This window comes from Nothobranchius furzeri, chromosome 5 (genome assembly GCF_043380555.1).
Source record: "Nothobranchius furzeri strain GRZ-AD chromosome 5, NfurGRZ-RIMD1, whole genome shotgun sequence".
Lineage (NCBI taxonomy): Eukaryota > Metazoa > Chordata > Actinopteri > Cyprinodontiformes > Nothobranchiidae > Nothobranchius > Nothobranchius furzeri.
The window spans coordinates 71012966-71035366 of record NC_091745.1 but is presented as its reverse complement, the minus strand read 5'-3'; the positions used below and the strand labels follow the sequence as shown (position 1 = coordinate 71035366).

Sequence of the window (22401 nt, the reverse complement as noted above, 5' to 3'; positions counted from 1 at the left end):
GAACGTCTTGGCTAGTAGAAGCTAACAGTTAGCATTAGCGACTCCTCCACACAGGCTTGTGTTATTCGTGAAGATAAAACGTCAACATTGCAAGTCAGCGTGTTGAGTCGTGTTGCTGTGATCAAATCTGAGACGAGTTGTCAGGAAAGTCTTGCCGTCTGATGCTACTAGGGCCCAATCCCAGTATTTGCGCTGCGCCCTACGATAAGGGTTCGAATGCGTAGCACTTAAGTGCCCCAAATTGGGATGGAACACTGCATCATCAGCCACAACGCACGTCAACATGCTGGTCGTTTGTGCTGCTTTTTAAAATAATCCTTAACTTTCAAACAGACATTGATTTGACTTGATTTACATTAATTGGAGTTCACATTAAATCTTTGTCTAAAACATTCGGAGCATAAAAATTACTAATCGCACCAAAATGAAGTCTCAAGTCATTTGAAAATACATATTTTCAGAAAAGGCCCTCGAGCCAAAATAAGTTCTTCTCAAAATTCCCACGCAGTAATTAATTGTGGGTAATGCCTATCGCCGAAGTTCGCATCGATGCGGATCAAGGGTTCCGCACTTGAGATGTGGGACACCCTACGCCAGGGCTATTCAACTCTAGGCCGCTATCCAGCACGCTTTGGTTTCAACGCTGCTTTAACACACCTGATTTCAATTAGCAGGTGATTAACAGGCAGAGGTGTGACCAAGTCACTGCTTTGCAAGTCACAAGTCTTTCCAGTCAAGTCTCGAGTCGAGTCAAGTCCATGTCGAGTCCAAAGTCAAAGATGTGGAAGTCCAAAGTGCAACTGAAGTTGGTTATAACCAAAGAGCTGCTGCATTTAGCAGAACAAGATCTAACCCAGAACGAAGAAGGATTTATGATTTTTGTCCATGTCGTGTCACTTTTGTGCTAAAATATCAAATAAGCTCAAGTCAACAGATGGAAGTCGATTCAAGTCGCAAGTCATTGGCGTTCAAGTCCGAGTCATCATAAGTCTATACATTTTATCAAGTCAAGTCAGAAGTCATTAAAATAATGACTCAAGTCTGACTAGAGTCCAAGTCATGTGACTCGAGTCCACACCTCTGTTAACAGGCTTCTGCAGAGTCTGATGAGCTGCTGCATAGGTGATTCAACCACTGAATCAAGTGTGTTGGAGCAGCGAAACCACCAAAACATGCTGGATAACGGCCCTCGAGGCCCAGAATTGAATAGACCTGCCCTACGCAGTCGCACCCCCGGACGCAAGGGTGGAAGTGCAAGTGTTATGATCGGGTCTAAGTCCTCCAGCCTGATTCAGGCGCATCTGAGCTTTTCTCCTCATGAGAGAAGAACTTATAAAGCAATCATTCCTATAGAGATCAATGCAAGTGTAATGAGATGGATCTCATTTGTGCAAAATATTCAGATTTCCAAAATACTTCATTTCTAAGACTCTTAAGCTAGAAAAAATGTTTTAAATGAAAAAATAATGCAAATTGTCTACTAAATAGGACGCAGATCAAATGGTAGTCATGTGGTGGAGACCTTTTGCTTTGTTGTCTGTGGCTTAACTCCACATTGTCCACCTTTGTCCACATTCTAGGAGCCAGTAGTTTCACATCTGCAGTTGGTAAAAACTCCAGTTTTGTGCAATTTTAATAGTTTTTCTTCCCAGGAGTCACGAGGAACATGGGGTTTACAGTCATTTAGTTTATTTGTGTTGTCATATTTTCTGATATTTGCTGGGTAACAAAAAGGACACCAGGAGTTGGTTAAAATAATAAATACGAGAAACTTTGGTAGCTTTTGATTTAGAAAAATTCGGGTTACTTTGCAAAAGGTCTCAAGTCGATGTCACTCCTCCAACCTCAAAACCAAGTTACATCAGTTCCTGCTACATAAGCCTGAATGTTTAAGGCCTTTTTCTGGGAGTTGCACAAAATCAGATCCAGAGTTGCATGCGCTTTTTCACCGTTTCACACTGAGAGCAAATCTTTTCCAAACTGCGGCTGTGTCATGCTATGCTGGTTGAGTGAAACCGCAAGCTGTCTGATAAGGACCTGATGAATTCTGCGGTTGCACAAAAACTTTGGTTGTAGCGATTCTCACAAGAATACTAGTTTCCGGAACAGCCATTTTCTGGTGGGAGAACTCTTAAGATCCAGGTGTTAGCGTGGTTGACCTGCAGCAGCTGACCCTTGACCATCAAACACCAGCAGTTCTTGTGAACTGACCCAGTTCAAACCACCACAGATCGTTGTCATCCTCAGAAACAGCAGTTTGTTGGCAAAGCGACGTTTCACAGCTCGAGTTCGTCACTGTTTCCTGTGTGGTGTGTGAGCTTGTCGGTTTGATCAGGTGGAGCTCAGTCTCACAGGCACTTCTGGTAAGTTACACCTTCATTTTTTCAGGCAGTAGATTAGCTCAAACGTCTCTGGTAATTTAGTCAAAATGACATAAGATTCAGTTGCAAACTTCTTTCTGGTTCTATAACTGGTTTTACACCTCGGTGTGTAGTTTCATTTCACTTGCTTTTGTGCTAGAATTAATTTGTCTTAAAGTCTCAGTAAAGAGACAGGACATGAAACATCTGTGTGCTTTGCTGAAAGATCATCATCCCAATTTTAATAAGTAGTCATGTATAGAACAAGACATGGCCATACATTTGAATGAAAAGTAGAAATTATAGATTTTACAACATTAATTCCAAATAACTCAATTCAAAGCTTTGTGTTTCACTTTGATGATGATGCATGGAAATATTTTTTGGGTATCTCTTGCCGCTCAGCAATTGTGTCATTGGCAGCTAAATACAGTCTAGACAGTTGAGATTCCCAGATGTCAAACCCAGTGATCACCCATCAGCCTGGAGCAGGCGGATATGGGACCAACGTCCAAACAGGAGACTGGAGCACAGGCTTGTGTTCCTGCTGCAGTGACAGTTTGGTCTGTGAGTACAGTCTCCTAATTTGCATTTTAGTTTAAAATAATAACAGTAATAAATATTTTTGTTTTTCTATTTCTGAAAATATATTTTTAATGATGCATTTATATTTTTAGGTGCCATTGGTCTTTTCTGTCCGATGGCTATGAGCTGCTACACAGCTAATAAGTATGGAGAAAACTGTTGCTTGGCATGGTTGCCAGGAGGGATGACCGCCATAAGGACTCATATGAGACTGACGTATGGCATTCAGGTAAGTCAGCAGTATGAACACTTTAACTGGCAGGTACATCACACATCTTACTGAACAATGCACTGTGCTAAACTGGAGAAGAAACTACTGAACTGAAAAAAATTATTTAAAAAAATTTGGATATTTAAAACGAAATATTACTCCCATATATTATCATTCTCTGATATTAAATCAGGATTATGTAGTTTGATTTTTTAAAGAGCAAATTCACTAAGGAACCATTTCAGACTTACTATTTTGAAAATGATCTAAGTTTAGCATGCAGGCTGAACATTAATATAATCTCCTAAACCTACTTTCCTGCTTTAGCTTCTGATAGAAAATGCATGTTGAAACTCTAGGATTTGAAAATCCTGACAGATCTACGTCACACTGTCAGTTAACATTCATGAACTCACCCCTCTTGACTCGTGACGGGAAAGGCTGTTGTTGGTTTGCCGTCCAGGAAACAGCAGAGAATGTCTCAGCTAGTAAAAGCTAACTGTTTGGCAACTCCACTACACAGCAAAACTCCTCCAGGCTTGTGGTATTTGTGGAGATAAAACATCAATGTTGCAAAGCAAACAGTCAGTGGTAGAGTCACTTTGTTGTTGGCCAATCAGAGGCGAGATGTCGAAAACTCAGGAAATTTGAGTCTAAATCCTGCCATCTGAAGCTCTCCTCTGATGTGGCCTTCTGCTAGTTCCTGAAACTGGTGCACCGGAGCTATATTAGCCCAGAGTACGACTTACAAGGCATTCATTCTTACTATACGACTGCTCATGTATTAAAAAATGCTTACTTTTGACCATCTGACCCTGCGCTATAAAGTAGACAATCTTTCATAATTTTTATTTCCCCCAAGTGCCAGCAAAAAAGCTTTGACCATTAGATTTGCATATTCAGAAGAGGGAGACGTCAGTCAACTAGAATGTGCCCCAGTTTCCGACATGCACTGCAGGTTGATCCCCGGAGGCTCACTGAGCTTAGCACACCAACCTAGCTTAAATGCTAACTGAGCCTCCATCTTTTTCTACCTTGAACTACATCGAACTATTGTTTCAGCATGTTGTAGCGTTAGCACGGGTGTGCTAGCATCGCAAGTGCCAGATTCCTGCTAGTCTTAGATGTTTGAGCACTGCAGAATTGATTAAAATGAGTGATTAGCACCTCCTGCAGAACCCAGTGAAGGCTGAGGAGATAATTCAGCCGTTATAATCAGGTGTGTGTGAGCAGGAACATAACAAAAACAGTACTTGTCGGTTAGCACTAAGGCTATTCGTGCATGTGTGCGTCGTATGAGGTGTGGCTTTCAGCTCCTTCCAGAAGGGGGTGGGTAGCCTGGCCTGCCAGACTCTTTCTCTGTTCTCTGTGCAGAATTAAACAGAGGATGAGTCTGGCAGGCCAGGCTAGGGGGTGGGTGCTTTAGCTGTTAAATTTTCAAATTTCCTTCTCTTTCCCTGATGACATCATACTACAGCACAGCTTTAGTTTAATTTTCTTGGTATTTCTATCTCAATTTAAATTTTAACAACTTATAACATTATTATATAAAAATAATCAATTTCCTCTTTTTTGGGTGTGAACAAGTGTCAACCTCTGAGCTCTTATGACATACAGAGATTTCATGAACTCGGTTTGCTCTGACCTCAAAAAAATTTGAATTGCATCACGTTTCTCTGAACAGAACAAGTGTTCCTTTTTCTAAATTTCTCTTGTCCTTCTCTTTAAATCACAGGGGACAATATGCAATGACACCCTGATGACTTTTTTCTGCGGACCATGTGAAATGTGCAGGATGGCACGTGAAATTCGCATCAGGAATGGAGACATTTCACTGTAACAAGTTACTTTCTAAAGCTGTCCAGCAGTTGTGGAAGTCCTTTCTTCATTTCTAGAGCTTGTTTATGCTGAATGAAAACAAAAATGCCTCTTTGTACTTTTGAAACAACAGATTGGTCATTTTAATAATTAGCTTTATTGTAAATAAATTGGTTATAATAAAATCTTGTGTGTTTTGAACAAATTTGGCATTTGAAATCTAACATTTCTGTGTATTTAAATGTGAAATTATTGGAAAACTCTAAATGCAAATGTACGTGACGTGATATAAAATCAAAAGTGTCAGCTACTATTTATGTGTTGTCTCCTAAATGCCGAAGTCTACCATTCTGAGTTTAGACCCTAAGACAGACCTTAATGAGCTATTTTAAAATTCCTAGAATTGGAAAAGTTGTATTATCTGACTTCTTGATTTACATTTACAAATACTAATGGGCAGTTTTAGATTTTTGGGATCTGACCACTAAAGGTGGTCTGTGCAATTGGTTAGAAAAGCCTCCTGGACAATTCCCAGAGGAGGTGTTTTTTTGCGTCTCCTGTCAGCAAGAGGTCTTTGAGTTTAACCAGCACACTCTTGAGGGATTCGATCTCCAAACTGGCCAGATAATACTTTGGAGTCTGTCTGGTGGGGTGGTGTATGTTTCAAAGCTAGAGCTGCTGCCTCCACAACCCAGATCCGGACAGTGGCGGTTTTACCATTAGGCATAGGTCGGCGGCCGCCTGGGGCCCCCTTTTGTTGGGGGGCCCTCTAGCCCTGACTGCTGGAACCTCTCTGTTAATGCCACGATGGACTATTCCTTTAAAACACCAATGCACAAACAGGAAGTGATTGGTAGTCATTCCAATCCAATCAAGTTGGTGGCAGTAATGCACCAAATTGTTGTTTGCCAAGTGCCATAAGACCACAAATAATAATAATAAGAGAATGCAGAAAAAGAAGAAGAAGAGAGGCGGGAGCGTTCATAACTAACTCGAAGCGGTAGGCAAAACATTAAGCATAAAATGGAGTCATCCTAGTGGCTCCAATAAGAGAAAGAAGCAGCTAGCTTCAAAAAAAAGATTTAATCTTCACTTCTGAAAGTGACGTAGTTTTTCTACGTAAACATCAAAAGGAAGCAGAAAAGGAAAGACAATGGAAAATGTTTAAAGGGAGGAAAACATAGACCAAAATGGAAAATAGAAGAAAAAAAAGAAAGGCAAAAGCACAGGAGCACTGACAGGAAGAAGAAAGCAGAGCAAATATTAAAAGCACTCAAAGGGAGAGAAAGACAGGAAAAAAGAAGAGGACTAATAAAAAGTGAAAATAACTCATGGCAGAAGAGGGGACAGTTTTGCAAATCCAGTTAAAGATAAGATTGTCGAAAATTTAGTGTAAGGGGGCCCCATATCTGTGTTCGCCTTGGGCCCCCAAATTGCTAAATCCACCACTGGATCCGGATACGCAATAGGGCGATGGATTACCAAAAGCATTTCATTCTGATACGACACTGATTATTTTTTCACAATATTTCATTGGTCATGTATACATAAATGTAATCCAAGTGAAATTTCACTTGAAAATGTACCACATAGGCTGCAAATAAAAAAAGAAGCAACCACTGGAAGACCATTTTTTGTTTTTCCTAGACTTCATTGGGGATTTACCAAATGGTGAAAATAAATAACCGATGGTGATACATTGTTTGGCCCTTCTCAAAGGTACAAAATTTTACTGTGAAATAATCACAAAACTGTCTAATGTATCAGTCATGTTGGAGAGAAGATGCACACAGATTTCCTTCTCAGCCAGCTGGGAGGTTGTTGATGTTTCACTTTTTAAAAAGGCCAAAGAGGGATATAAACTTTGTTTACAATCTGTAAACAAATCAGGGTTGCCAAATGTGCACAGCTGCGTTAGCATTTGTACTGCCACAGAGACCGGCAAAACTCAGCAGTGTTTTGTAATGAGCCAAAGCCAGTGATGAAGCAGGCTGGAGACTAACATAAAACTAACAATGAATTAGAAACAAATAGTTGCCTCCCAAAAAATTCTCAAATTACATTGAAATCTATTTATCAATTTGCTGTGAATGACCTGTCTTTGCTCATCATCTAGAATCTTCTGGCGCTGATCCATAGCTGGAACAACTCACAGAAATGTAAAAAAGTGACTGGTGTGTTTTGAAAATGGGCTGCAGAAACCACATTTGACCACAGAATGTCGCTCTTACTTCATTCTTACATGATGCACCTTTAATTATAGGCAAGGAAACTGACAACATTGCCACAACACAGTTTTAATAATAAGTGACTAATGGAGAGAGTTCAGAATGCACTGAACATCAGATCTGGTCATTCACCTGTCCTGACTCTAATCCTGCAAGAACTGTTGGACCAGGGCAGGACCAGGTGGAATTTGTTGTTCTTTATTTGGCTTCAACCAGACTTGTGACATTCATGCATTCTCAGTTCATCCCAAATTAATCTAATGTACCCACTGCTCCCTCAGAATTCTCTTTGCAGTCAGTTCCAGCATTTGTTGGCAAAAATCCTATGTTTCTGATGTTTTCCAAAAAACTTTGGTCATTCCATACCTGTCATATTCCTTCCCAGAAGAGCAACAACTTAACACATATTTTTGTTTTGTTGTTTATTTTGTCTGAAATTTGTACTACTAAATATTCAAAAATAATCTATAATTTTAACTTGTTGGTGTGTCAATGAGGTTTTACTAATCTGAAATAGCTATGAAAAATGTTACACCAAGGAGAATAATATTTTACGGGAATTAAAAAATAATTAATTAAAGATTATATTATTATTTGTTGCAGTCTATAACGAAAAGTATGCACTATTTGAGGAAAAATCAGGGGAAAATACATTAAATTTAACGTTTTAGCCACTACGTTAAGCGTCTTTACGTCACTCCACTGTGATTGGCTGCTTTCTTCGTGGCCTGGCAACCAGAAAGAGGCTTTACCAAACATCAACCCCTGACTCCATCCACCAGCCATCGATTGTTACCTGAGAAGATTCAACACTCCAACTGCCATCATGTCTACAAGGACTCTGCCGCTGCTTTTTATTAATCTTGGCGGCGAAATGCTTTACATCCTGGACCAACGGCTTCGTGCTCAGAATATACCCGCCGACAAAGCTAAAAAAGGTAGTTAGCTTAGCAGCTAATGTGCTAACAGCCCGATCGTCATTCTACTGCAGCAAAACGTAAAATGCTACACCCTGAGAAGGTCATTGCTACTGGAGGCAGTTTAATTCACTAGGTTTTGCAGTGAGAAGTTTGGATGATTTAAAAAAATCCGTTATGTTTGTTTATTTGTTTATTTAAGGATCCCCATTAGTCTTCACCATAGTGAAGACTATTCTTCCTAGGGTCCGCATCATTAAAAAACATTTACAATAGTACATATGCAGTGTAGGAAAAAGAACATACAAAACATTTAAACAAACATATCCATTAATATACCAATCCCCCCCCCCCCCCCCCCCCCACACACACACACACACACAGGCCGGTTAATAACTATAGAAACCTAATTAAAACCCCACATCAGTCATTTAGTTTTAAATTGTTATGTGTGACCAAAGTCTTACGATTTTTTTTAAATCTGCCATGATCATTTCTTAATGCCACTCCTGGAGGCAGGATATTCCAATATGAAACAGCTCTGTAAATGACTGTTCTCTTGAGGGCATTAGTTTTTGGCAATGGAAGGGTAAAGGTTTCTTGGGAGGCTTTCCTTGTGTTAAAACCATGTCTCTTACATGTCGGTAGCAACTTTGTGAACAAACTAAAAAGTTTATGTGATATCCAAGTTTTCTGCAAAGAGAGAATCAGGCTACAGGCTAATCTGTCATTTACCTTCATCCAGGACAACCTGTGATGCATCCAGTTGATATTGGCTCTATAAGGACAACCGAGAGCTAGCCTTGCAGCTCTATTCTGAGCTCTCTGTAGTTTATCCAAGTCCTTTTTAGCAGCACTGGACCAGACAACTGGACAGTAATCCAGATGACACAAAACCAATGACTGTGAAACAAGTTTTCTGGTTTCTGTCAAGTGAATGTTAACGTAAACAAGTCATTGTTGTTCTCTCCAGTTTGATCACTTTTAGCAAATTTTATTGTGCTCTGGGAATCAGCTTTTTCCAAACCTACATCAAAGGGTGTATTGATTAACCTCAATATTTGCAATTGTCTAAATTACTTACTAGCCTATGATTTTTCAGCACAAGTTGACTTATGTATCTTCTTTTAATTTATAAACATAGCGACCTGGATAGAGGAGGACAGAAAGAGAGGTATTATTAGTACAAGATTTTAGTCTAAAGTACACAGTTGTGCATAGTAGCTCTTTGCTCTGCTTTGGCTTAGCTGAAATCCGTGCACCGTTTAAACAACACTTTTTAAATTAATAGTCTAGCTCAAAAAAGTGCTCTGTAGTTGTTACTGCACCGATCTCAATAACAGTTGCAATAGCTAACGTATGTTGCACTCCTAGACGCCTCATTGTATTTACACAGTATGCAGAAAAACCCCATCTATGATTTAATTGCAAATTATGTCATAAACTCTGTAATAGGCACATTTCATTTTGTCTTAACTTAAACATGCTCTTTTGGCTTTCTGCATATGTTGAACCCAGTGGCGTGTCCAGGACTTTTAATGGGGTGGTGTATGTGGGGCACTTGTTTATGCATGGTGGGTATTTGGTTTTTGTTTGTTTGTTTGTTTTTTGGGGGGGGGGGGGGGGGGATTGTCAGCCCTCACAAACCATTTTTAACGGCCTAAACCCAATACTCGCACTTCCACCCTTATGCCCTTCAATTGCGCGATCCCGACCAGGGTTGCGAGTGCGTAGGGCAGGGCTATCAAATTCCCGGCCTCGAGGGCCGGTATCCAGCACATTTGACTGGTTTCTCTGATCCAACACACTTGATTCAGTGGTTGAATCACGTGTGCAGCAGCTCATCAGGCTCTGCAGAAGCCTGTTAATTACCTACTCATTGAAATCAGGTGTGTTGAAGCAGGGTTAAAACCAAAACAAACTGGACATCGGCCCTTGAGGCCCGGAATTGAATAGTTCTGGCGTAGGGTGCCCGTTATTCTCAAGTGCGGAAGTTGATCACACCCCTTTTGCACCCTTGATCCGATGCAGCCTTGGTGAAGTGTGTTAGTCATTTTTTAACGTATCGAAACGATAAATAAAACTAGGCCGATATTAACAACCGATATGTTTTCCAGGGTATCTGCAGGTCCTAAACAAGTCTTAAAAAGTCTTAAATTTGCTTCTTCAAATTTAAGGCCTTATAAATTCTTAAAGATGACAAATAATCTTTAAATAGTTTCCAAAGGTCTTAAATTATCAAAGACCCAATAAACAAGATTCTTTTATTTCTATAAAATTGTCATGAATTTCAAGTTAGTTCAGCATTTTTTGTGTATGATATTGGCGTAAGCGGAACTGTACACATTCGGTTGGTTGTGAAAGGGGGCTATTTTTAAATGAGCACGCTAGTGGGAGTTTGCGCCATGGGGAAGCGCAACATTAATGGTAACTGAATGGCTAATCCCACGTTCACGACGTGGTTAGCACCAGTTCCAGGCAATAGCTGGAAATTGTAGCTTAAATTTAGTTTAAAAAAATAGCTTCAATTTGGTCAAAGTGGCCTTAAAAAAGGTCTTAAAATGTCTTAAATTTGGCTCCCTTAAACCTGCAGATACCCTGGTTTTCTATCTTGTTTCCATTTGTTTATCAGTTTCAGGGGTGAGGGTGTGTGTATTTGTTTAGTCACGTGACAGTCAGTGATTGTAATCATCTCAGAAGCATAAATGTGTGTAGTGTGTGTACATAATAACAACGTAAATTCTGCCTTCATTCTATACAAAATCTGATGATTTTAGAAGCATTAATGTCAGTATATGGGTATTGGCAAATATCAGTTATCAGTGACATTAGTATCGAATATCGGTATCGGCCCAAAAATTCATATCGGTGCATCGCTGCTTTCAACTGTAAAACTATAAGACATTTGATTTCATTTGATAAAGTCACAATGCAAAATGCAAAACAAAATCTTCCTAATCTAGATCTACTACCAAGTAGGAAGCTTCTAATAACTCACCTCGCTGCTCTGTTAAAAATCCTCCTCTTAAGTTCTGGATGAAATTATTATGGCAAGCCTTTTTATTGTAGAATGTCTTCTGAACTTGCACTGTCCAAAGCAAAGTACATTCATCTAACTTAGGTCCATTCTATGTGGACTGTGTGTTGTGCTGCTTTGCTCTGACTAGTCATGAATGACATCATCACCACCATGTTCAACAAAAAGTTCCTGGAGGAGCTTTTCAAGCCACAGGAGCTTTACTCCAAGAAGGCTCTGCGGACTGTGTTTGATAGGCTGGCCCACGCGTCCATAATGAGACTCAATCAGGCCAGTATGGACAAGGTAAGGCTTTGGCTTCACACACCTCAGTCACATTCCTTCATGGATGAGCACAAATACTCAAATGTTTCAATAGTTTTGATCACATACACTGGCATTTATGTTTTCCTTCCAACTAACTACATGACAGCTTGTTAGACTCTATGTGGCGCCCTCTGCTGCTGATTTGACGGTAACTGAATGCTTCATTTGCGATTGTGTCTTTTCTTGACAGCTCTATGACTTGATGACCATGGCGTTTAAATACCAAGTGCTTTTGTGTTCCCGCCCAAAGGACATCGTTCTTGTCTCCTTTAACCACATGGATGCAATCAAAGACTTTGTGAAAGACACACCCAGCATTCTCAGCCAAGTTGATGAAACTTACCAACAACTCATAGAGGTAAAGGATGTTTGCCACTGCTGTATTTCAGATGGCTTTTTTTCTGCATTGTGCCACTAAAAAAAAATTATTTTTGTTTTTCATTTTTTTAAAAAGCCATAAAATCATGAAATTAGAAGAACATTTTTGTTACTTCATTTTTAAAGGGGCATTATGGAATTTTGACAGCCAAAACATGTATAGAAATAATAAATTTCTTCTTCATACATTCTCCTGCAATGCCCTGGTCCTGTAGAATGAGCCCTGGCATTTTTATTGTGATTGCCTGTTTTTCTGTAAAATCACAGAAAAAGAGAGCTGCTCGGGTCGAGCAGGCTGCTTCATGCGCGTTCACGCTCAGGCATAGCCCGTAGCATTTGCTATCAGTAGCTTTAGCAGCAGAGAGTGAGGTAGTGCCAACTCAGCGACTTTGTCGCTGTTCCTAACGCCTAGTGATGAACCTAGCTACATTTCTGAGGACCCTTAGCTACTTTCTGTAGAACTTTCTTCTAGATATTTCCTGCAAATTAGCAACAAAATAGCCATTTTCGCTTTGAACCGTTCTTTGGTTTCACGTTGTTTCAGCTGTCATCAAGGATATAAAAGTTACAGATGCTATGAACGTTGCTAGAGTGTACCTCACCTTGTAAGATGTCTGACTCTCATGCAGAAGACCTGGGTCCGATTCTGGGTGTGAATATAGTTTATTTAGAGTTTCTTTTTTACATTAATGGTATTTTTTTTTTACAGTAAGATGCTCAAATTTTTATTTGAGACTCGCCGAACGGCATTGAATTCACAGATAAAAAAAGATGTGAGTTCAACTTTCATTTTGGAACAGTTTTTCAAGCAAGGGAAGGGAATGATCTGAGCATGCAGGAGGACTGACCCATCATAAACCTTTGTCGGCTGTGCTGAAGAAAAAGGTACAGAACCAAATTATTTAATTAATTAGCTGCGCGTTCTCCTGTCCTCCGGGCCACACACACACACAGGACTGTCTCAGCTGTTATTTTCGTTAAGGAGTGTGCACGTACAGCATGCGCGCCTCGTGCACAAGCCTACTATTGAAGCTGCCGTTACGCTTTTGGCCTGAGGGGGCAACCGCGAGCATAAAAATTCAAAAGTCCGTAAAGTCCCTTTAAACAGTGATGTTGGCCTTTTAATTCAATTATTATGTCACACTGGCATGGTTTTGATAGCATATAATCCGGATTGCTCCTTGAACAAGTAACAAGGTAATCCATGATCATTTTTAGTTATTAATTCAGTAATCCGACACAGTTAGTACATAAAAATACAAATAAGCATGCTTTCATAAGACTGATGAACATCATGAAACCAGGCATCATTTATTTGCGACTTCACCAGCAGCAAGATGTTAGTAATAATTTGTAATTATTATGTATCATCTCAATTATATTAAAATAATAAATTAAAGGAGACAAATGATGCAAAACTCACCTTGTGCATCCTTTTGTGCTTCCGTGTGAGTCTTTACTGTCTCAATAAACACCCAAATGTGAAAAAAAGGTTTATCCGTTTTCTGTTGGTGTTTTGTTTAAGGAATTATGAGCCTAAAACAACCCGTTTCAACAAGTCCCCATTTGTGATGTCACAAACAGGGAAATTACAATAGAAACACTCCTCACCACTATGATTTTCAGAGCTTGTCAGATGAGTGGGTGTGGCCAAATAAATTTTTTCTACAAGTGACAGAGCCCTGAAATGACTCATTCTGGAAGGAGCTAAAAATCTCAAGAGTAAAGCTGCTGAAATCACTATGTGAGAGGAATTTAGTTAAAAGAACTTCATAAAAATATTCACGTCGACCACAGAACTATTAAAACGTAAAAAAAATGTAATAATGTGTCTCCATAAAAAAACTGCAAGTGATAAAATCCATAACTGGGTGCAAAATGCATTCTTGTTAGCATATGCTAGTGTAGTTACAGCATGTTCCTTTGAATTATTGTGGGAAATGTTTTATCTGAGGGGAAACAAATCCTTCACATCCCCCTACTTCTCTTATCACAAACTAAAACACTGCAGATAATACAGAAGTAACAGTAAAAGTGTTCATTTTTAATCTCCTCTTGCTTTTTTTTCTTCCTCAGATGTATACGCCCTTATGTAACGGTGAATTCCAACTGATTAGACAAACTCTTCTTATCTTCTTTCAAGACATGCATATAAGGGTAAGTTCATTTTTTGTCACAGAAGAGAGACGTTTCATATTTATTTTTATTATTGAGGCAATTTTTCTTGCTTCTGTGTTCTCTGTCAGGTGTCTATTTTCCTAAAAGATAAAGTTCAGAACTCAAACGGCCGTTTTGTGCTCCTCACCAGTGGTCCCGTGCCTCATGGAACACAAGTTCCAGGTTTGATAAGGTGCCACACAGATCTTGGTTTTTTCCACATAGGCCGTTAGCGATTCTACCCAAACAATGAAATCGGATGTTAAGCCGGCCTTTTCTCCGCTAATTGCATCACAGGGGTTTTGCAAAACCAGCATTAAACCTCTAATTTTAGATAGGTGGCATGTTATTTTGGGTTACATTAAAAAAACTATATTTTTATCAAAGCACAAAGGATATATTAGCTCATATTAAATCTAGAGCTAAATGTTTATCTGGTTTAAGAAAAATTAAAAGGCCTGGCTCTTAAACCCATTAAAGCAGGGTATCTGCGGGTCCTTAAAAAGTCTTAAATTTGCTTTTCCAAAGTTAAGGCCTTAAAAATCCTTAAAAATTACAAATAATCAGGGGTGGACCGTTAAAGCGCCCGAGCGCCAATGGCGCTAAATTTTCTCGTCGGGCGGTAAATACTTGACGACTTACCGCCCGGGTGGCGCCCAAGCCTTATTTGTCATTTACACACTGGCTTTCACCTACATCATGGCCCCACCCTGTAGGAAGCCACCGTTTTCGTTTCGCGCGCGTGAACCTGCGCGCCTCTAGCCACGTTCTGCACTTGTACGATTAGTGCACGTACTGCACATTCTAGTTATAGTCACGTGAACTATAAGTTCACTATTAAAGACGAAGTGGAACCACGCTAGAAACACACAAGCACGCAGGAAGATCGCGCCACCACAGGGATGGGATTTCTTGATGAAATCTCCGGCAAAACGCTTTAAAACTGGTGAGGAGAAGCGAGACAGTTCGAAACGGTATGAAGCAGAGAAGCGTGTGCGTAGGTGGAATGATTCTTGGCGGTTTAAAGAAGAAGGGAGGCGCAGAGAATGGCCGTGTTCGAGTTGAGCAGCGCATCGCCTGGAAAACAGGCGAGAGAAGACGGAAGCAGCGGGGGGAGTGGCTGAAAGCCGGCGTTTCGCCGGGGACACACCGGCCGCGGAAGCGCCCGAAGCGCCGAGAAGCGAATTGCTCACGAAATTCGGCCGCTGCTCGCCGCTCCTCAGTTCAGATCAGACGCGCCCCGGCTCAGCTGTAGTTTTTCTTTTAACTACTTGTCCTCCATTTCCTCTCTCTTTTCTCAGCTCTTTTCCTCTACGTGTGTGTGTGTGTGTGTGTGTGAGAGTGAGTGAGTGAGTGAGTGAGTGAGTGAGTGAGAGAGAGAGAGAGAGAGAGAGAGAGAGAGAGAGAGAGAGAGAGAGAGAGAGAGAGAGAGAGAGAGAGAGAGAGAGAGAGAGAGAGAGAGAGAGAGAGAGAGAGAGAGAGAGAGAGAGAGAGAGAGAGAGAGAGAGAGAGAGAGAGAGAGAGAGAGAGAGAGAGAGAGAGAGAGAGAGAGAGAGAGAGTGACTGACTGACTGACTGACTATGCTGTAAACCAGTTGTTTCTGCCAGTTGAATCTCTTGGATTTTCCTGCATGTGTAGCTCGGGGGTGACGATGGCTGAAGATATCGCGTCAGCGTTCACATTTGTTTAATTTTCAATTTTAATTCTGGTGCCTGTTAGCAGCTGAAACATCCTCACGTGCTTGTGGATATCATATTGTATATGAAGACCTGACTGTAATAATTAAAGGTTATCAGCTGTAGGTTTAGTGTGCTCATAGGAAACGTGACAAAAGAAAACAAAACACATTTCTCTTTATGGCCTATATGTGATTTATAGAATACATGTGACCAACTAACGTTTCATGTTCTACCACCGGATGTTTGGATCAAAATATGAACCAATCAGATCTTAGATCAGGTGAGAGCCAGGCGTTTCCCATCATCATCTAGGTTTTGCAGCCGAGGGAGAGCAACTGCAGCGCCTTGCTCCAAAATCTGCGGCCGCCTTGATCTCACAAGTTTATCGTTGTCTACGTATGCATGACGTCAGAGCAAGTCGGCATCAATTCGGACACGAATCTAACCGGCATGCACTGCTCGCCGATCACCGCTGGTCTAGTCTGCGCAGAACTGGCTCATCTCGAACACAGCCGATGGCTCGAATACAGCAAAGCGGAGTTGGTGATGTACTGCGTTGTATGCCGGAAGTATGCGACGACAAAATCGTGTTTTGTTGAGGGAACAAACAAATTCAAACTTGAATACGTTATTATGTTTGTGAATGTGTACAAAATAAAGGTTTATTACATTTAAAACAGTTCTGTTATTATTTTGACTCGTTTTGGCAGCTGACCAGTGGGGCCGGTAGATTCTTGGTGGGGCCGGTAAATATTCAGAGTTACCGGCCCGGCTGGCCGGTTGGTTTTGAAGTTAATGTCCACCCCTGAAATAATCCTTAAATACAGTTTCCAAAGGTCTTAAATTACCAAGATTCTTTAATTTCTATAAATTTTTCGTGAATTTCTAGTTAGTATTCATGCATTTTTTGTGTATGATATTGGCGTAAGCGGAACCATACACATTCGTTCAGGTTGTGAAAAGGGGCTATTTTTAGATGAGCACATTAGCTGGTTAAGCTAGTGGGAGCTCGTGCCATGGGGAAGTGCAAGTTTAATGGTAACTGGATGGTTAATCCCACGTTCGTGACGTGGTTAGCACCGGTTCCAGGCAATAGCTGGAAATTATAGCTTAAATTTTATTTTAAAAAATAGCTTAAATTTGGTCAAAGTGGCCTTAAAAAGGGTCTTAAAATGTCTTAAATTTGGCTCCCCTAAACCTGCAGATAACCTGTCAAGGGATAGTTAACATCTTCTGAAGTGAGATTTTTGTGGAGAGGTTTTTATGAAACAGATAGCTCTTTGAACAGCCTCAGTTTGGAGAAATACAAAAATGTATTTATTTATTTATATATATATATTTTTGCTGCCTCTAAACAGTCTTAGTGTCAGATTTTGTAGTGGTTGATGCAAACATTGTTTTATAAATGTTTTCACCACAAGGTTCATATTACGTAGTTGTTTACACAGTTGGGAGTTGCAGTGGAAATTAACTGTAAAGCTAGCAAATTATAGCCTGGCAGCCTTCCTATATATGTGAGTATATAGTCTGGCCATGGTCCATTGACGGCTCTCAGTCATGGGGCGGGATATACAGTTGTCTTTCAAACTGTCTCCGCATGGTGTTGGATAACAAACAACGTGACGTACTCACCGCGACGGATGTCAGTCAACAGGGCAGTCTGCCATACTTCGTTGAAGAAGATGCAAATACATATCTTTTCTTAATAAACTGAAGTACTCTGTCTGCTCTTGAGTAAAAGAAAAGCCCAAGTCAAAACAGTCCAAAGTTGATGCCAAAACCGTTTCAAAAGATCCGTGCCATCAGTAACATCCCGCAGTAACATCCCGCCTACCAACAGAGTGCTGTGATTGGCCCACCAAACCAATAGAGCACTGTGATTGGACTGCTATGGATGTCAGTCAACAGGGCAGTCTGCCATTACCAGTGTTGGGAGTAACGCCGTTTAAGTATAACGGCGTTTCTAACGGCGTTCTTTTATAGGTAACGGAATAATCTAATGAATTACTTTTCCCGCCATTGCAACGCCGTTACCGTTACTGGGGACGGAAGGTTGTGAGTTACTATGTGCTTGTCGAACGTTGAGCAACAGTGTCAGGCTTTCTGACCGCCACACTTCAGCTGCAGCCAGGGAGAGAGAGGTGTCGGTAACGCACTTACAAACACGATGATGATTGGCCGGGTGGGCGGAGACCCTCACGGTCTCAGTCGCTGCATGCTGTAGACACAACAGAGCATTGACGGGAATAACGCCGTTTAAAATAACCGCGTTAATAAAAAAAAATTTTCAGTAACGAGCAAACTAATTAATTACGTCTTCTTTTATCAAAACGTCGTTTCTGTTACTGATAAGGAAATGCGTGCGTTAAGCAGCGCGGTGTGTTGAAGCTGTCATCAGCTGATCAGGAGCTAAAGAGGTAGATGTTTTCATCCAAGAGCATCACGGCCCGTGAAGAACGAGGAAGACGTGATGGATATCTACGGCTGCAGACCCCCCGCAGATTCGCTGCTGCAGGTGGGAATCTGCGGGTCTGCAGCCGTGCCCTTCTTGGCGTGACAGCGGGGCGTCCTGAAGGTCCGCTCACCTCTTCACCGCTCAGACATCCTGATCTTCTACCTTCCTAGATCATCCAGCTGTAACCTGTTTCTGATCATGTCTTTAGTCCCGCTGTAACACTGATGCATCAGTCTCAGACGTCGTGGAGCTCAGGTGTTATTAGAACTACCTGTGTGTGTTTACCACCCAGCTTCAGCTCTTCTGTGGTTGGGTCTGACCCAAGTTAGTAAATGTAAGTCCTCCATCAGGCTTGTGCCTGTTCTAGTGTCTTTTTAAAGGATATTTATTTATTTATTTAACCGTTACTAGATTAGCAGCAACAGAAATGCTGCTAAAAACACACATTTATGTGAAGCTGGAAAAATTAGAATACTGTGCAAAATAACATTTATTTCTGTAATTTAACTAGACCGAGAGACCATTTAAAGGCTCAGGAACCTTTACTGGTGTTTCTATTTGCAATTTTAAATTTTAGCTGATTGGGGTCTTGTTAAATATCACACAGTGACCTTTTAATAGTCTAGATTAGTGTAATGTTCCTGTTAGTAGTTCCTCCTGTTAAGTGCTTATTTATTTAAATTATTCAGGTTTATAAAAAAACATTTGGACATACATTTTATTATGTTCCAGTCATTAGTCATTTATATTTTACTATTGTGGTAATTCTTGCATTCTTTAATGAAAAAAGTAACTAAGTAGTTATTTTTGTTGGTAATTAGTTACTTTTATGATCTTGTAACTCAGTTAGTAACTGAGTTACTTTTTTGACAAAGTAATCAGTAACTATAACTAATTACATTTTTAAAGCAACGTTCCCAACACTGGCCATTACAACACTGGAAGAACAACATAAAACATTAAAAAACACATAAAATAACACGTAGTTTTCTACAGAAACGTGCTGTGATTGGCCAGCCACAATACTGGCCAGGGCTGCGAGGTTCCCATTGAGCGTTGCTAGACTGTAATTTTTGCTTTGACAAATGGCGTTCTAGATTCCAGGCTAAGCAACTTTAGCATTTCTGAACTAAATTACATCATATTTTGCCTAAATTACCATAAAATTCAGGATTTATGGTGAAGTAAAGGCTATAATATAGCATTTACCCAAACTGATACAATATTTATGTGATCAGTGTTGTTGGCCAACTATTAGCTCATCTGTTTGATCAAAAACAATGTTTGTCCAAACTGAAGCCACTTAAAGAGCTATCTAGCTCTTGTCTGAAGTGTTTTCTCACCTTAACTGTTTTTATGTCTGGGTCGATAATTTTAGGACTTTTAGCTGTACTGGTGAAGAGCTGAACAGGCTGCAGTTCATAAACGGAGGGGACTACACTTTGGCGCTCCGAGAAGGATCCTTTGACATTTTTGGAGACAGGGTTACAAAACTAGGCACCAACATGTAAGAATATTGAAACTTCTTCATGTGAATTCAATTTCCTGTCTTTGTTCTGTTTGGAATGATAATACATACCAATCATCTGGGCCTGAGAGGTTAGACCTCGCTCCTTATCCAGGATTCTTGAGACATCCCGTGATAAATTCCCTGAAAATAATATACTTTTGATTATTCCGATGTTTATTAGTCATCGTGTAAAGAAGTCATTATGAGTTAGATTTTTATTTTCATGCTTATATTTGCTAATGTTCTTTTTTTTAATCCTTCCATTCAGGTACAGTATAAGCCGCCCCGTTGAAACACACATCTCTGGCACATCTAAAAACTCTGCTCAGCACACAAAGGTATGTTGTGAAGGTTTTTTATTAGTATAACCACATTAACAAGTGTAGCTCTGACAGGTTAGCCTCTATGCAGTGTTCAGATCACACGTGTGTCTGAAAGTCGGTGGTACTACGTTATACTTCCTTTGTTATAGTCAGAAACAGGAGCTGAGAAACAACATTATATACCAGCTCAGTGGCCTAGTGGTAGAGTGTCCGCCCTGAGACTGGGAGATCAGGGTTCGATTCCTGGTTGGGTCATACCAAAGACTTTGAAAAAATGGGACCCAATGCCTCCTTGCTTGACACTCAGCATTAAGGGGTTGGATTGGGGGGTTAAACCACCAAATGGTTCCTGAGCGCGGCTGTGTGTTCAGCTCACCGCTCCCCTAGGGGATGGGTCAAATGCGGAGAACAAATTTCGCACACACACCTGTGTGTGTGACAACTAATGGGACTTTAACTTTAACTTAACAGGTTCAACTGCAAACGTACAGAAGTGAACAAACTTAAGGTTGGTTTATGCTTGATGTGTCCGCATGGCTCCGCGCGGCGAAATTGCGTCATTTTAACAACCACGCCCCTCCACCGCGCCTCCGCACGGCCCAAACTTTCCGCACCACGCACCTAGGAAATTTTCTAACCACGCGGACGTGGAAAAACATGGCGGACTGGCAAGAACTAGTATGGCAGAGGTTCGTAAATACAGACATTTGTATGATTCAGCTCGCAGAAATCACCGTGTTCAACATGTTAATAATTCTTGGAGAGAAATAGCTCGCACTGTCGGAAAAGACGAGGACACTATTAAAAAAATGCTGGAATGCCATGTTGTAAACAACAGTAATTTTTACTTCTACTATGGTGTAGTGTTGGATGCATGCCGTAGAGCTCCATGCTGCCCCCTACAGTTTGGGAGAATATTGGCTCACCGCAGAGATAAGCCGCATGAACCATAAACGCTGCAAGTTGTGAAGCTCGTTCCATCCGCGAACCGCATCACCAAGCGGAAAGTGGATGCGTCAAGCATAAACCAAGCTTTATTGTGTATCAACAGGTCAATGCTGCCCCAAACCCTCTGGCCAAAGAGGAACTGAATCTGTTGGCCAGGTTGATGGGAGGCCTAGACGTGGAGAAACCAGGAAACACAGAAAGTGGCTTTAGGGTCAATCTCTTTGCCACGGATGAAGAAGAAGAGTAAGTGTCCTATTTTTCGTCAAAGGAAATGTATCTTATTCAAGGTGAATTATTACATTTATCTTCTCTTAATGACAGAGAAGCATTTTTGTCGAGACCGGATGAGCTTTCATATGGAGTCATAAACATCCAAGCAACAAAGGTACTAACAAACTCTTTCTGTTGAAAAGAACCCATCTGGCGTTTGACTTATTACCTGAATTTCAAAACAGGTTTTATTCCAAACTAGCAACAGTTTCTCATCAGATGGAAAGTGCACACTAACAGTAATTAGCAACAAACTCAAACATGTTTTAGCATCAGGCTTTTCTTTTTTCCTGTAAGCGCCTAAATTTAGCTACTTTTTCGAAAGCCTTGCAGCACAGTCCCAATTACTCATGTGACTGGACTGCAGCGATTGATGTGGAATCTGAGGCTTCACTGGTTTAAAAGGGTTTGGTGTCATAGAATGCAAGTCTTACTACTCCAACATTATCTTTCAGGACCGGCAGACCAATGCAGAACTGGCCAAGATCATGGGAGAATTCACCGAGTCTGGACCTCAATCTCCCAGCTCTGGCAGCAAAGGAGACGACCTTTTGGCCATGATGGACGGTCTGTGACAGAGGTGCCCATGAGCTTGGACACAAAAGTCATTAACTCTCTCCTGAGAATCAGTCTGTGGTCCATTCCTGCAACAGCCTTCGGTTTTGGGCTGGTTTTAGGATGTTTATGAGAGCGGCTACTGCCACAGGTGCTGCTTTTCTCCATTCAATAAAATTTGTTTTGAGCTGAGATTAAGTTAAACTGTATTCTAAAAGGATGTTACAGGTAGCTTGTGTTTCTTAAATTAACATTTTTAACGTCATCTTAGTGAACTACACTAAACGGAATCATTTTATTTTAGACGTTGGTCACAAATGTAAAACCACCACAGAGTTTCAAGGGTTTAAAGCAAAATAATCCCATGATTTACTCAGAGTTTATTCTTGGTGAGGTTGTTAACCCTTTATGTATCCTAATGATCATGTGATTTAAAATTATAGGGTGGGAGAATCAATGAAAACACACAAATCAAGGAAACACTTCTGCTGGTTTGAACTCTCTTTAATTTTAATCTGTTAATAAATGTCTCCGCCCATCCGTTCATTACCGTCCACTTGTCTGGGTTGGGGTCGCAGGGGCAGTAGCCTAAGCAGGGAGGCCCAGACTTCTCTCTCCTCAGCCACTTGGGCCTGCTTTTCCAGGAGAATCCCAAGGTTTGTT

The 22401-nt window shown here is 40.7% G+C and overlaps 2 protein-coding genes across 3 annotated transcripts; both read left to right on the top strand.

Moving 5' to 3' along the window:
- Positions 1-2229: 2229 nt before the first annotated feature.
- Positions 2230-5287, top strand: LOC107379362 (cornifelin). 2 transcript variants are annotated; one of them, XM_054741008.2, is made up of 4 exons: positions 2230-2363; positions 2784-2927; positions 3038-3174; positions 4892-5287. In XM_054741008.2, the coding sequence occupies exons 2-4, from the start codon at positions 2816-2818 to the stop codon at positions 4994-4996; spliced, it is 354 nt and encodes a 117-aa protein (XP_054596983.1). In that variant the 5' UTR covers positions 2230-2363; positions 2784-2815; the 3' UTR covers positions 4997-5287. The 2 variants fall into 2 exon arrangements, with proteins under 2 accessions (XP_054596983.1, XP_015805568.1); XM_015950082.3 differs by having other exon boundaries at positions 2312-2363; positions 2766-2927.
- A 2655-nt stretch (positions 5288-7942) lies between these two features.
- Positions 7943-21970, top strand: oscp1b (organic solute carrier partner 1b). Its single transcript, XM_015950081.3, has 10 exons — positions 7943-8140; positions 11287-11441; positions 11653-11820; positions 13917-13997; positions 14087-14190; positions 19511-19639; positions 19911-19980; positions 21017-21156; positions 21235-21298; positions 21639-21970. The coding sequence occupies exons 1-10, from the start codon at positions 8029-8031 to the stop codon at positions 21756-21758; spliced, it is 1143 nt and encodes a 380-aa protein (XP_015805567.1). The 5' UTR covers positions 7943-8028; the 3' UTR covers positions 21759-21970.
- The last annotated feature ends 431 nt before the right edge of the window (positions 21971-22401 follow it).

Bases quoted from the DNA above. Each gene is read 5' to 3' on its own strand.
- LOC107379362 (XM_054741008.2), top strand. From the start codon at position 2,816: ATGTCAAACCCAGTGATCACCCATCAGCCTGGAGCAGGCGGATATGGG. The intron at 2,928-3,037 runs GTGAGTACAGTC...TTATATTTTTAG, and splicing joins CTGCAGTGACAGTTTGGTCT to GTGCCATTGGTCTTTTCTGT. The intron at 3,175-4,891 runs GTAAGTCAGCAG...TTTAAATCACAG, and splicing joins GACTGACGTATGGCATTCAG to GGGACAATATGCAATGACAC.
- oscp1b (XM_015950081.3), top strand. From the start codon at position 8,029: ATGTCTACAAGGACTCTGCCGCTGCTTTTTATTAATCTTGGCGGCGAA. The intron at 11,442-11,652 runs GTAAGGCTTTGG...TTTTCTTGACAG, and splicing joins ATCAGGCCAGTATGGACAAG to CTCTATGACTTGATGACCAT. The intron at 21,157-21,234 runs GTAAGTGTCCTA...TCTTAATGACAG, and splicing joins GCCACGGATGAAGAAGAAGA to AGAAGCATTTTTGTCGAGAC.